The 16091-nt window shown below is 39.7% G+C and overlaps 1 protein-coding gene across 1 annotated transcript in view; it reads right to left on the bottom strand.

Annotated features, from left to right (window-relative positions):
- The window catches only part of HS2ST1 (heparan sulfate 2-O-sulfotransferase 1), an 82492-nt gene extending 66818 nt beyond the window's left edge, over positions 1-15674 (bottom strand). Inside the window, exon 1 of the mRNA XM_064455454.1 lies at positions 15320-15674. Coding sequence (XP_064311524.1) covers positions 15320-15443 — 124 coding nt within the window. The 5' untranslated portion in view covers positions 15444-15674. The remainder of the gene's footprint in view (positions 1-15319) is intronic.
- Positions 15675-16091: the final 417 nt, after the last annotated feature.

Genomic DNA, 16091 nt, shown 5'->3' with positions numbered 1-16091 from the left:
AAATTCTACACTGTTATTCTGACCTTCTGTACTTCCTTTGTTTCCAGAACCAGACTTCATAAAAACTCACAAGCCTCTGTGTATGTTTTCTTATGAAATTTTCCCCCCCTTTTTTTCAGAGAAACACTCACTAATTAAGTCCTACACTTTTTTTAAATGTACCACATATTTAGAGTTACAGCAAGGCTTTGCAACAACAGCTAACATTGTTATCATGGGGAATAACTACTATGCAGCAGCTTTTAAATTCATCATCTGGCAAAGGGAGTAGGAGAGAAGGAGAAATTGTCTTGTCCCTTGTTCTGAGGGAGATGGTAAGTTTTCTTGTATCTATCACTAATTGAGAAACCTAAAGTTGGACTAACAAGAAGTGTGTTAATTAGTTGGCCAAAAAGAAAACACAAAAATCTTTATGAATATGGGGTTACTCAACATCTCTCTGCTCCCATTACTCTATTCTAGAGCAAGTTGGTGGTATGCTTCCATGAAGCACGACGAAGGAATCTCGCCTGCAGGGGTCTGCTATCCATTCACACAGATGTCAGCGAAGTATTCCGTTTGCAGTATCTCATAAGGGATTTTTAGAGAAGTCCCTCACTGACTGTTCCACAAATTCCAGTAACAGAAATACTGCAGCAAGTTTTCCACTTAAACAGTAGGGTCATATATTGTCATTAGAGAAGGAACACTGTTAAAGTATGACCAATTTCAGCTCTGTGGTTTCAGATCAATATACCAAGTCTTCAAGGAAGGAGTAAGACTCCTTGAAAGACTACATTTCATCTTTGCAGATAGGGGGGGATAACAAAATAAGAAAAAAATAATCAATACATGAGAGGTTGTTTTCCAGAATGCTATGAAATGTTATTATCTTACAAGCAATTTTACATGTCTTTTCTGTTACCAGCATCATTTAGAGTACGCTGCTCTCCTTAGCTGATTTTATTTAACTTACTGCTGAGTAAGTGGTATTCAAGCTGCTCACAGGAAGAAACCATGGAAGAGTCAAAGCAGGTTAAATTCTTGAAATAGCCAGTGAGCTCCCAAGGCCAACAGACTACTGCTTATTTAAGGAGTAGAATAATAATTATGACACATTTGTCCATATGCACCTTAAACATAGGAAAGTCTTTAATAGCATGATTTTATTATGAGGTACCATGGAGAAATTACATACTGTCCCTGAAACAGTCATCAGTCTTGTAAACATACGCTTTCTCCTCTGAAACGTTAGTTTAATGAGCTTAATTCCAATTAATGTAAAACATAACTAACTCTATAAAGGTTTTATTTCAATGCCTACTGAACATAGTTATTTAAATAATTAACAATCCACATGGACTAATTACTAAAAATATTTCAGGAAATCTTTTAACCCTAGCCATAAAGATTCTCTCAGCGCTCAGACGGGTGCAGGACTCCAAGGGAAGAAATTGCTCCATGTTCTGTGTGATGCACAATGAAACAAATGGCATAGAAAGAAGAGACGACCCGTAAACCCCTATTTTATAGTAACTTCAGGGCAATGCACATCACAAACAGACTGATGCTTAAAACTGCACCATAAATGCAGCACTTCAGAAACATGCAAGTGAGCTGTGGAACAAATACCTGGGCAGAAACATGCTTAGAGGAGCCAAAGCCTTCAAGAGAGGCTGAAGTTACCTGAGGAAATGTACTGGCTCATTTAAACCTAACTCACGTAGCTTTAAACAGGGTAAGGGAGACTAAGCAGTTCTCTGTCAGGCAACACAAGGATACCCATACAGTTTTCTATCCATTGCAATATCTCTCAGGTTTGTATGATGAAATCCCAAGTTTAAACTCAAGTATAAATACAAACAGTGGCTTTTTGTACATACACAAGTTTAGAATGTCACATACCTGCAATAATTACCCGTGGAGGACATGGATCAAACAGACTGTTTCTGTATGTCGGTATTAGGGTGGTCCCTATGGATATTTCAAAAATTGCTTTCCATCTAAATATGAAGATCTTTCATTTATTTTTCCCCCTCATATAAACACATCAGCTGCATCCTTGGGACTCCACAGATTGAGGGGCAGAGGCAGAAGGGCTACTGAACGTTTCTAAGCTTGACGGCCGTAAGTGGCCCACACCATTAGTACTAACCTTCCCCACCCTGTCATCTCTTGTATGGCTATGAATCACCACAAGACCCTACAGCCCCAGCCTTTGCCCTGCTTCACATACGGACTCTTTAAAAGATGTGGGAAAATTACTTCCTCCACCAGACTCCATTTTATTTGATTGTTACTCCATGTTACAAGGCTGCATTTTATAGTCTGTAAAAGTTGTTCTGTTCAGTCAGTGGTTCACAAATTAACCTGTAAAATGGCAAAAAGCTCAATAAAAAAAATGTTCTTCATTCTAACATCGCAGCCAAGGCTCACAGAGCATAAAAGGGACAATTTCCACAAAGCACACAAACAAGGAAAGCCACATGTACTTTGTTGATCCAGTGGTTGCTAGACCACTCAAGCCAAGAGATCTCAAATTTTCATTAGAAAATGCCAGTCCAACAGTTGCCATTAGTAAACGTTCTTGGACGTTCACCTTAAAGAAACCACATGCCCCCACAAAAAAAAACACCACCACCAAACCTAATAGTCACTTCTACACCAAAACAAAGTTTAGCTCTTTAGCAACTGATCATGGAAGACAGTGTCACTGCATACTTTTATTCCAACTATTATAAAATAAAAAATACTAGCCACAAGCCTGCCACCAGAATATTTAATTGGAGTCTACCACATAAAATTCTCGAGTACAAGTTACACCAAAATTTTCTGGTCAAAGCAATCCCTTTATAAAAAAAAATCCAAAGCACTCTAAATTCATCTGAAATCAACCTGTAGTTAAAAAAAAAAAAACCAACAAGCAAACACCCCAAAAAATCAAATTTAGAACAGTAAGCATCTAATTAATTCTTTAACTGCTACCCTACACAAAATTGTGTCTGGTTCTGTTTTGGAAACACAATTGCTTCATTTAACAAGCATTCTGTGATGCCTACTGGAAGTTATAGTCCCAGAATGATTAATAAGTACTAAAGTGAAATTTAGGAAGTTTGCTATGTATCAGACTATCTCTTATTCTAAAAAAAAAAAAAAAAAAAAAAAGGAATCAAAGCATAACTAATTTTTACATGTATAAAATCAGTACTGCTGACAGGCAGCAGAGTACAATAAAATAATAACAGTAAAATGTGTAATTATTGCAGTAAGCTCAGTCATAGTTTGCAACAGTGCCAACTGTTACTTGTTTTCTAAAGAAATGGTTAGAGAAAAACAGCCGCTATTATCCAAGAATACTTTCTAATTCAGTATTCAGCTAATTCATATGCTCTTTGACATATGCTAACAGCTCTCGAATGGTACACCTCCTAAAAACTTTGCATTTGGTAATAATTTAAGTGCCATACTTTTCATTGGGATATTTTTGGCTAACTTTGACCTTGCATTTAGATCAAACAGGAAGCAGCGATACACTTAAGAAAATAATTATCCTCAAATCATTTAAGTTTTTTCTGTCTACAAACTGCCTAAAACAAGGATTCTTTGCTCTGACACCAAACCAAACTCTCAAAACCTGTATGAGGGTCTCCCTGGGACAAGGCGAGGACACATAACAACCCATTAGCATACACAACGTTCCCATACTCCATCTTGTACAGCATGCAGTTGCTTAAAATCTTCTCACCACAAAATGCCATATATTAAATACCACAGGAAAATTATGAGGGGTGCTACTGCAATAACATAAGACAAGTTTAGGCAAGTTTGAAATCAATGCATTTCCGATCCTTAAATATCATTTTTTAGCTCCTCAAATTTCTTGTAACAAAGGTTTTGAACAAATGAAAAAGAACAATCCCTTTTTACAGTTTTATGTCTGTACTTAGTTAACCCTTATCAGTTCGTAAAGCTTTAAACTAACCTGGTAGTTCTGCCCATATGTATTTGTGAGGGCTATATACCTTCTCTTCTCTTCTGTAGAGAAGCCAAACATTCTTGCCAATTTAGGTTGCTGTTTAATTGTGGAACCTGATACAGCAGAGGCTGAAGGATTAACAGAATTCGTGGAGAGTTTGTAGATACACGATTCCATCAAGGTCAGAAAACGTATCCAAATCAATTCCTGGATATCTGAAAGGATTTTCACATAGGTTTCTCTTGCATACCAGTTATCGCTAGAGTGCCATCTCATGTTTACATTTACATGCATGTACTTCATATAGATTAAGTAAAAGAGGTGGATGTAGGAACTATCACTGTATCTCACATTCCTGCTGCTATATGAATACTTGACAGATTTTGTTGGTTAAGTGTCATGTTGTCAGACATTTAGTAGGTTTTTTCATACTTAAAAAGCCCATGGTGTAAGTGCTATTTTCATTTCCATATTGTTTTAAGATGGCATAACAATGAGAAGAAGCAAGTCTAAAAACAGTTTACTGTTTTCCAACATTCATTCTTGAAAACTAGTATTTCAATCTCAGTTAACATTTATAACCCTTTCTCATCATCTTCAGCAAACCAAATATTTTGTATGTGAGTTTTATAGCACCAGTTTAAGAAATTAAAGTTTATTACATCCCATTAGTAATCACAAAACAATACGTGCCTTAAACTGCAACCTTGACACAAGCCTCCACCAGTCAAAAAGTGCACACATTTAAAACTTAAATATAATCACCACTAATGCTCTGGGAAAATATAAAAATGGTCACTCAGTTTCTAAGGGCTTTTTTTCTACAGCTTAGAACAAGAAGAAAAAAAAAAAAGAAAAATCCTCTTTCATTATCTCCATTCCTCCTTCACATGTGTTTTTTTCTTTAAACTTGATATGTGATTAATTTATCATCTATTTCTCTTTCCTAACTCTCATATTAAGACTGCCTTGCCATCTGCACTTTGCAATCACACATAAGTAGGCACATAAAAATCACTAGAAACAATGCTTTGGGTTGCTCCAGTGACCACAAATGTTTAGAAAAACGCTCCCACAAACATGTTAGCAAGACCATGTTTTTCAGAGTATGGTTTGGAAAGCACAGACAGGAAAACCAGAAGAGGATACATATAAATGTTTTCCTATTTGATTTATCGTTTCTTTCTGCTAAACCACCACCCCAGTTTTATGTTGGTTTTTCACATCAGAAAGGAGAGGAGGGTTTAATAGTACTGTAGAGGGTAAATGACAGAGCAATAGGAATCAGAAGCAAGTACATTTTGAGACTGCTAAGCTATAGCAAAGCCAGCCCTGAAAATAAGCATATTCCCCAAGACTTTCTGCCTTTTTGTCGGGATCAGACAGACTGTGGATAGCTCACAAATGCAAAATTTGCACTGATCCTCACATATACATCCTTTCTACTCCTCATTTCCCCTCTTCAGAAGTTCATCTGTAAAATTGCCCTCTAAGCTTGACCACACGTGTACAAGATAAATTTGCCTTTAGGCCAAATGCATTTAACATGCCTCATGAATAACTAAGAAGCCTGACAAATACCTTCTACCCTTTTTTTCTGGGCTGGATGAAGGGGTGGCTGTCCTTTCCTGCCCAGAAGCAAACATATGCCATCTCTGCAGCTCAAAGGCCAAAGCTAAACTGAAATCAAGAGTGCTTTAACTTCATGCTCCACGCTCTGATCTCTGCTGGCGGAGGAGCTGGGCACAGCTCTGGCTACCACCCTGGCTAGCAATGGGGTGACAGTCTCTCATGAGAGTGCTGGGCACACTGATAGGGGAACAACATTTTATGTGCCCACTGCTAATTTTGACAGCTCATCTGTTGGGTCTTGTGAATTCTCAAGCCCTCTTGTGCACCTCCATGACTGACAGCAATTTTACATCATTAACCACTCCAAAATCTCTCCTCAAAATTCAAAACTTTGGAATAAAAATTGCTCCAACTGAATTCTGTGGAAAAGTTTTCATGTAACCCTAACTGCTTTGGCCACCGGCTAGTTTCAAAGATAAAATTTAAGTTTGCACCACACATGATAGGTTATGAACACTACTATGTTTAAATATAAGTTCAGACAGGTATTTCTGGTCATTCAGCCTTTGCTTTTGGCTCAGAAAGCATGTTTGTGAGGCACGTCAAGAACTAGAATAAATATTACTAGCCTACTAAAAAGTAATGCATTCTGGTACTTCTCATAGGAGAAAACACCTAGACTACTGGTACACATTAAACACACAGACTATAAACCCTAATTAAGAAGTATAAATCAAGCAGTATGCCACAAATTTTTGTTGGTTTGGGTTTGGGTTTTTCTTTGTTTGTTTGGGTTTGTTTGTTGTTGGTTGGTTGTTTTTTTTATTTACAGCTTAATCAAATAAAACCATGAAGTTCACTCCTGTTGAAGATTACTTTAAACCTTAAACAGGTTCTGAATTACCTGCGCTACTGCAAGTTTTGTCTTCGCTCAAACCAACAGCAGCTGCACAAGTAGCACGTTAGGATTAATAATTTAGAAAGCAAAGGGAGGGAAGCCCAGAAGTATCTAAAAATAAAATTTGTTTTAATAAAAGTAGGAAGAGAGTAAAAATATAAAACATTCCAATTCCTACTAAATTATCATATTCCAAAAGCCCATTTTGTAGACAAGGACATTCTCCAAAAAGCAAATGCACATCTGATCTTGAAATGCTATGTAAGTGAAATGGAGTTCAAAAACATACTCAATCCAGTCCCACTTTACATACTTTGAAGTCATCAAATTGGACAGCAAGATCTAATCACTTCATCATGAGACAGCAAACTATTTGTTAGGTACTTATCTTCAAAAGCTTGCCTCATTGGCAGCATCACCAAAGTTAACGGAAAATAGTTAATTTACCTCAAAACCTATTAAAACAGACTAAATTACTCTCAGATAACCAGGCAGGTTTTGTAAGCTTCTTTTGTTTATCTTGTTTTTAAAAATACATAAAAAATAAGAGGGGCAAATGATAAGACATTCAATATTCCCAAAGGTGCTAACCTGATTAAGAGAAAGCATTTCAGTGCTATGGTCATCTCAGCACAGTTCACAGGATAACGTATCAAGAATAGTATGTAAATTTCTCACTTTTAAGAGCACACACTTCTGAAGGTTTACTGACAAATGAGATGCTGAAAAATCTTGGCTCCGAAGTTGTTAGTGGGAGTGCAGCTGAAATAGGATTCCACCTATGAAACACTTCATTCAATACCAGGATACAAAAAATCTGGTATTATGACTTTGTTTTCGAAAGCCTGGATCCTCATACAAAATATTTTGTGTGTTGGGGACAAAACCACAACTTCAGAAAATGATCATACACTTGTGCTCAAGAGTGCTTTGGTCAACAGACAAGGCGTAGTATTTTTGTCTTCAGGATGGGAACAAAACCCTGCAAGATATTGCTTTTACCACAGACAATGGGAGGACATGGCTGGGCTCAGCTTTTGTAAAATTTAATCCCCATTTTTTTAAGCAATCAAAAATTTGAAAGTAGATCTTCCAAAAAGTTATTTTCTCTTCAATTTACATCTGTCATTCAAATGCTAAAGGAGTCAAAATCTTGGACTGCTTTGTTCTGCTCTGGAGAGAATTTTTGGTCTGTTTAATGTGTCGGAATAAGGTTCTGTCATTTTCACATCCTACTTTTTGACTTCATTCCCTTTTACTCTAAATTTGTAAATCCTTCTCAGAGTTACAGAAATCCTTCGCTCTGAATGAATGAACAAAATCAACTCCGATATAATAAAATCAATTGCTGGTTGATGTTTTGTATATTCAAGCCCACTGCACATGACATGTTTCTCAAAGAGAGACTTATACTTCTGCAAAACCTCCTCCAAAGCTCCCCACAGAATCAATGTAAAGAAATGTAAATATTTCAAACAAAACAGATGTGCTATTTATGCAATCTTTCCGAATATGTTCAACAACAATATATCCAGAAAAGATGATAATAGCAGAACTGAAAATGGAAAGATACACAGGCAAAATATTCAGGAGAAAAAAAATAATTGTATTAGCTGGATTTCCCTCTCCACTTTGCAGAAAGTGAGAGGAACAGGCATAATCTCAGTTCAATTGCTCTCATATCGCCAAGTTCCTTCATGTTCTCAACAGCCTTTTTGCACCTTCTTCAAAGCGAAATGAAATGCTACTGCCTTTCAATCTGCTGTCCAAGAAAGATCAGTCCTACACTACAACATTGGAAAAGACAGACAATGAGGGTGAGGAATATATACATGCATAATATTTATATTTATCATATACATTATGAATTTATATATGCCTTACCATCCTCTATGTATTTTTTTTTAAATAGCAGAATAAAATAAGATCTTCTGAGAGAAAAACCACTACAGAAGTAAATGGGGAAGATATGCATTTTAATTTAAGGAACCTAAGATCCCATCCCCGCACTCTTTACAGTTTTACAGCAATTATGCACAAGGTTTGCATAAACACTTCAAAATCATCAAAAGCTGTTTTATCAAAACAGCACTTAAGTTTTACATATGTTTCAACACAAATTAGTATTCAGAATTAAACAGCAAGTTGATAAAAAAAAGGATGTCAGCTGTCACTTTAAACTCTCACCGGATAGAGAAAGAGAATGGACGTAAAGGAAGGCAGACAAAGACTGGGCCAAAGTGATAGATAGCTTCTTTCCAAATACTTTTTGTAATTTAATTATCTTATTAATTCTCTCACTGCCCTAGTCTCCTAGCTACTCGTGATGAATTTTATCACTACCAGAAAGGTTGAATAATAATTATTATAGTGGTACTGTTATTGGAACCATGATGACACAAGGATATTGCAAAGTAAGGACAACAATAATACACTGAATACTAGAGACAATAAAAAAAGACATGCGGATGTAGTTGGGCTTCCTGCACACACGTTTGCAAAAAATACCTCCATGGTAAAAACATGCTCTTAATTTATAGCTGTAAACCGTTAAACTACAGCAATGAATTAATTACTTGGGACCATACAGACACTCAATATGAAGCCAGACCCCGACACTCAAGGGCACGTCCTGCAATAACACTGATGTCCTGATAGTCAGCATATTCCTGACACAAAAACGTACACACATGTGCAACAGGAATGCTTCCACATGAATTGAGAATTCATACCTTTAGTGAAGTGCCTGGCATACCAACTATAGCCAGCACTAGCGGTAATTTCAACACAGGCAATTACTGATCGGAACCCCAAATGGAGGGACTTAGTTCTCCAAAATTTAAAAGGTCAAGTGGAGAGGAGTTGGGGGGTGAATAAAGAACCAACTGACCCAATTCCATGAAGGAAAGAGGTTGGCTTTTCCCTCCCAAGCACCTGAAGACATCTCTGACCACTGCCCTTCTCAAGATGCTGGGTTTTGACCACAACAACTTCATGGGGCCACAAGTTTTTAGGGGAGCAGACAAATCCAACAGAACTGATGGTCTTGAGCGTCACATGAAATTAAGGGTTTGAATAAGATACTGCTCACCCCCATCTAGATATGGAGTAGGACAGATTGCAGATAAGAGTCTGCACATATTTATGAAAGGCTGCAGCCAGGTGGCTAAATTTCAGGTGCCTCTCTCAACACTGGACTCCTTTCACTCAGTTTTTTATCTTTTATTTCTGGTTGAAAAAATAATGCAAATACATGTAACAGTTCAGCTATTTTTCTACAGCATGGCACCTTCATTATCCTTGCTAGGCTAGTATTTCAGATATATAAACAGATAAATAGCACCATATTTCAAGCAAAGCACTTACCACTATTTTAATACTGCTTGACAAGGTTTAAATACACCTCAGGTAAGTGACAAAAACTACAGATTGCACGCAATTACACAAAAAGGCTGTCTTTTGACCCAATTAAGTGATAATACATGGAGGATTCCATGTGCAAAAGCCAACTATTTCCTAAAGAGAGCAAGAATTTGAGGGAAGACATTCATTATTAGAAGACAAGTCCGGCCAGAATAAGTCTAACAGGGAGTGACTCATGGTTGCCAGTCAGCAGACATGGAAGTGACTTGCTCACAAACTGTTCAAATGTCCCTAAATTCAACAGCCAGGGGCAATACAAAGCTGTGCAAAAGAAGAATCCAGCTGCAAATATGTCAGCTTTCTGAAATAAGGAAGAAAAAAAAAATTCCTATGATTTATTTCTCTTCAGATGTGCATGATAAACTAGAAAGAAATGGTTTAACCTGTTACGCTAACTCCAAAGTTGAAGTGGTTTAGCAAGGACTGTTTCGGGCTTTTTTTTTTCCCAGTATATATACATACTTTCTATGTGTTTACGTATGTACATATACATGTATACATATATAAAATGCACAACCAGTCAGTTTTAATTTAGCGGAGTATTTGGGGGTCTCTGGTTTTGTTAGGGTTTTGCTGTGTTTTAAACCAGTTCCTTTGATAATAGCCTCCAGTGAGAACTAAAAAAAAGACACAGCAACTTCCAGTCATTCAACTGCATAGGCACACTGCAGACATGAAAATTTCAGTTACTTTTACCATGCTCAGAGGCAGAAAATAGACAAGAAAAACAAAGGCAGTACTATCATGGCATTGTGCCATAATGTCATTGGTTTAGTTGCTTTTAAACAGAGTAAATAAAGGCATTAAAAGTAGCTTTTTCTGATTTCCAGTAGTACTACCACTTTCCCTGTTACAGTACCAAGCACTTTACCGAAACCTGCCAGGTATTTCATTATTGAAGTAAGCCGATCTCCCTTCCTATGTAGAAAAACAATGATATGGAAGAACAGGACCTAGAACTCATTTAAACTGGTTCTCAGTTTAAATGAGGTTCTCAGCCTTGAGCTAACTCCTTACCTCATAGCTACCATCACCAAACCTGTAATACTGCATTAATTCAAAGAGAAGCATGGCACTTGCATTCCTTTGGCTGTCCAACAAGCCTCTCCTATCCTGCTGACAGAACAGGATTGTAATGGTGACTCCTTTCAGGGATTTCCCTTAAGGATGGTACGGTAAATTTTTGTGCTCTTCAACTTAAATTTATGCATTAAAAAGCAACATATGTAGATATGTGCTGGCCCAAACTGGACCTTTTCCAAAGGAGATTCTATAAAGATGCAGTACCTTACCTGGTGATCTCCTCATAAGATGCCTATTATTTCAACATCCAAAAAAAGCAGAAACTCTTATATTTCTAGAAGGCAGAAGATTTAATCATTGGGAAGTTAAATCATTTAAGTTCAAAAGAAAAATGGTTTGCTAGGTACTTGCACAGTGCTCAGAAGGATACTACCGCAGCAAGGGTCACAGGTGCTACAAAACTACCTTAAAGAAAAAATAATCTGGTAATCGATTAATTATCAATTAAATTTTCTTCCCTGGGCTTAGGAAAAGAGCCTTAGCCTTTCAAATTATTAATGTATTTTCAAACAAAAAAATTAAAAAGTAAAATATTAAGAATTGCTTTCAAATGACAGACTTCTGTATGCTGAATTCAAGGTGCTGAATTAACAAATTTGCACCATAAGTTTGTTCATCGTTTAGCAGAAGACATACTCCCACAGTACAGCTAGACAGTGCTTCAACATGATCTGAAGCAATAACCTGAAACAGTAATAAAGTTGTTCAATCTTTGCTCTCCCTGTTATGGTATATTATGTTACTCAGACATGGACTATTTTCAAAATCCAGTTCTAAGTATCACTGAACAGCTAGAAAGTAGCGGCATTGCTTCACTTCCACCCCACCGAAGAGTAACCTTCTCCACATACCATCCTCACCTTCCCTGATCAATCCCTACAGCCTCTTCCCTGAATGAGGCACTGTCTTCCCCCACCCCTCTGCCCAACCTTGGAGCGCTTCTAGTACTTGCTGTTGTGGAATATAATTAACAGAAGAACTAGAACACATGCCAATTTCTCTTCCTTCTCCTCACCAACACATTATAAAATTTAGGGGAAGGAAGAGAAAAGATGGACGGATTACTTTCAGCTGGATCAGTTTTTTGATCCAACTTGCCACAAACACTAATGGCAACGCAAGAGACGGCACAGGATGTGTTTAATGCTAGGTCAGCTTAAACCAGAGGCAGAGCTGCACCCACCAGGCTTGCAAAAACCAAAGGGGATGGTCAGACATTAGTTCTGCTCCAGGAATGACAGCGCAAACCTCAACATTTGCTTTTCCTATGCAATATTCTCTATTAGGGCTGTGCATTCCTAGAGCTAATGGGCAAGTGCCTACACCAGGCTTAAATAAAAACACTAAAGTTCTCACCAGCAACTAGGGACAGCCTAGTCTGGAGAGAATGCCAATTTAGCTGCCCTTACATGTAAACTTGAAAATAATATGAAAGATTAATAGCTATATGTACAAACCTCACCAAACAAGTACTTGAACCTGGATTCTGACTGGGCTCTGCTCATGATCTCACCACTACGGACTATTTGCAAAGAGCTTAAGTGGTCCAACAGCTGCAGAGAAGTTACAATGCATATTTTGATTTTCTTTATTTTTTAAATTATTTTATTATGTTTCACATGATGGAGAAATCCACAGGCTTACAAATACCTTTTAAAATTCTACTAGGATCACAATAATGTCATCAGAGAGGAAAAAAGAGCAGCAGCAGCATTTGTGACGGTCATTTGCGTCTATCTCCTGTATTTCTCAACTTAAAAATAGAAAAGTTTGCCAGGGTGACTGAGTTTTGCCTAGATAAAGTCTTACAGGAATAAAGAGGTTCCCATACTTTTTTTTTGCCCAGAAACATGATCCAATTTCATTATATTTAAGACGTAAAATTGAAATTAACCCCTCTCCCCCAACTGTTCGGTACAGAATCGGGATTTGCTCATATGTGAAAAAACTGGATAAAACCCTTTCTATGAGAAAGTATGGCTGAATATTATTAGGACTGCTGATAAGACTGCAGAATTATTTTATTTGCTATCAAGTTTGGAGTCATTCATTTTTCCTAGTCAGCGCCTATTTCTTAAAATTACTTTCCAAGGTGCCAGTTTATCATACAATATATCAACGCAAACACATAGCATAGTTCAAAAGCCAGTACCCCGACAGTATGCAATGTGACTTCTAACATAAAGCGCCCACGGAAACCCAAATGAAAGACCTAAAGAACTGCTTTGTCGTTATCATAAAATCACAGTGTCAGATGCCTCTTTGCACACACACGCCTCGTTCTCTTGGGGGACAGGGAGGAAGGTTGGAATTCAAGTCCGTTAGGCCAACTAATGACTTAGATTCAGAGAAAACCGTTCTCCATATTACAGCTCAGGAGAAATACCCCCTACTGTGATCGTAAAAAGAAAATTTCCATAATGAAATATCAACATTTGTTAGTCTTAAAATACATACATACACAAAATACATAGGCACACATGTAAAAAGGGAGACACTCAGACAGCCAGAAGCATTTTAACGAAGCGTACTCACATTAAAAAAAAACAGAACCCTAGTTCAAAGCTGCTGCAGAAAGCCCTTTTTCCCCTCAGACAGGTTTGAGAAACACTAGTAAATTGCTCACAAAGCAAATCTTTCCATCATACTTTTAATAAACTTTATAATAGTTTTCTCTTCTCCCTAAGAAATAAAATCAGCAGAACATAGTAATTACATTCTTATCCCAAAGCAGTATGAGCTGTGTATTTTAATCCTCTAAATATGTAACTTAATCACGCCCATTGCATATATATTAAGGAGGAAGAGGAAGTTTTACCAGCAAAATTCTTTATTCTCACATGCATTATGTTAATCTTTCCATGCCAGGAGGTAGATTTTCCTAAAGTAACGTACACCGTAAGCAACAGAGGCACCGATGCCACGGGCACCAACCAGTTCAAAACAGATGGATACAAAATTCCACTGAACCTTGAGCACTATGTTAACATCTGCTTGAATTATCTTCCAATTTCATTCATTTTCTTCAAGATTTTGTTTACAGTTATTGAAACCCTGCAAAAATTATGCCTTAATTATAATCGGTATGAACTTTCAGCTGAAAAACATGCAGAGTAAGAGCATCCCGTAACTCAAGCAGTCAACCACTGCCATTTCCAGGATCCTAATGTCTAATATCCAGTTCAGAGAGAGCAAAGAGGAAAAGAAATGCTGGGAAGTAAAATCCCAATGGCATTCATACAGCTCAACATTAAGTTAAGCTGACTCTGGCTCTGTTAGAACCTGACTGTTAAGGTTCCCATATCACTCAAAGTCCACCTCTAGTTTTACCACCAGTAGGTGTGCGACATGTGTGCTTTCCTTCTTACAAACTTGAAGTGTTCATACACTACATACCTTCGTACAGTCAAATAATACGAGAAAACAAGTCAACAATATTTGTAAAGGAGCCCCTGAACTTGTACACACCAGAAGTCTCAGTGTTCTGTCTTTACAGCTCCGAGGCACCACAAACTAGGCTGAGAATGGTATTTTTTCCCATCCCTAAGACACTTAATTAAGTAATGTAAAATCTATGCAAGTTCTGCAGCCTTATGTACTACAGACAAAGTAGTAAGACATTACCTACCAGCCAGATATTAGTCTAAAAAGGTCTTTTTAAGGTAGGAAATCAAAAGAAATCTTACACAAGAGTTCTCAAGTTCATCATTATTCTGTTTAACTACAGCCCGGTGACAGTCTAGGAGATCACTAATACGCTCAGTAAACTGCAGAAAATAACATCTTATGTTCAATGAGAGTAAAACAAATTACCCATTTGTCACATCTGTCATTAAGAACAATGTCTTTGGATTATTTTTCTGACACTGTGCTCTCCCTTACAATGCCAAGCATTAGCAAAACGTCTGAAGTAGAAATTAAACGTGAAGAAGATGATAATCCGTTGCAGCAGCTGGACTAGACTCACTTTGGGCACCGTGACTGCTTCTCTTCTCCCTCCCCAGGTGGGAAGGCACAGGCAGGCCAGCCACTGCTCCTAATGGCTTTGAACACCGCTGCTCTTTTAAGAAAACCCATTTAGACACGCTACAGAAATATTTATCTTTCCAACACCGCTCTCCCCCAGCTCTCATGATCTCGCAAAACACACACACAGATGAACTCAGAGGCCAAGGCCGCCGCCTCTGCTGCTGACAGCCCCTTCTGCAGAGTCCCCAGACCCTATTGATCAGGTCCGTTACAATTTCGGGTGTGTAAATACACGGAGCCACAGGGGAAAAGCAGCCGGCGGTGTTTGGCCGTGCGTCCGTCCGCCCGTCCCCGCGCCCCCCCGGTGCCCCTCAGCCCCCCGGGCCGAGCCCCCCCGGCCGCGCCCCGCCGCCCCTCACCCAGCTTGCCGCGGGACTCCTCCAGCTTCTGGATCTGATTCTCCAGGAAAAGGACGGCCACCCCGAAAACCAGCACCGCCAGCAGCTGCAACTTGGGCGGCAGCATAATCCTGAGCAGCCCCATGAGCAGCAGCAGCAGCGCCGCCCGACCGGGATCACGACATAACGCGGGGCCCGGCCGCGGAGGCCGGCGGGAGCCGGAGCCGCCGCCGCCGCCGCCGCCGCCGCCGGAGCCTCAGGGACGGCGCGAGCGCGGGGAGGCGAAGGGAGCGCGGCAGGGCCCGCCGCCGCTCTCACATCGCCCCGCGGACCGCCCGGCCCGGCCCCCCCCCCCCGCCCACCGTCACCGACCGCCCCGCGGCGGCCACCGGACCGCCCCTCCCCCTCCCCCTCCCCCTCCCCCGCCCGCCTGCGCTGCTCAGCAACCGAACGCCCGCGCCAACCCCCGCCAGTGCCTCCAGTGCCGCCGTCGCCGCCGCCGCCGACTCCCGGCGGCGGGACCCGCCCCCGCGTCCTCCGCCATTGGGCGGTGCTACCGCCAACCCGCCTCTCTCGCAATAGGATTGGACCCGCTCAGGCGACGCCCCGCCCACACGGTGTTGACTCCTCCTCCTACACCTCAGCTCCGTGCTGCCCGACCGAGGCGATGTCCCGCCTACATGCGACCCTTCCTGATTGGGAGACTCTTCTCCAAGAGCCGCCCACCCGCCCGCCCTCATTGGGCACAGGCACAGCAGCACTTGGGACAGGAACAATTAGTATTGCTCAGGCT

The sequence above is a fragment of the Phalacrocorax carbo genome, chromosome 6 (assembly GCF_963921805.1).
Source record: "Phalacrocorax carbo chromosome 6, bPhaCar2.1, whole genome shotgun sequence".
Classification (NCBI taxonomy): domain Eukaryota; kingdom Metazoa; phylum Chordata; class Aves; order Suliformes; family Phalacrocoracidae; genus Phalacrocorax; species Phalacrocorax carbo.
Note: the sequence above shows the minus strand (reverse complement) of the source record. Positions and strands in the feature narration are given on the sequence as shown.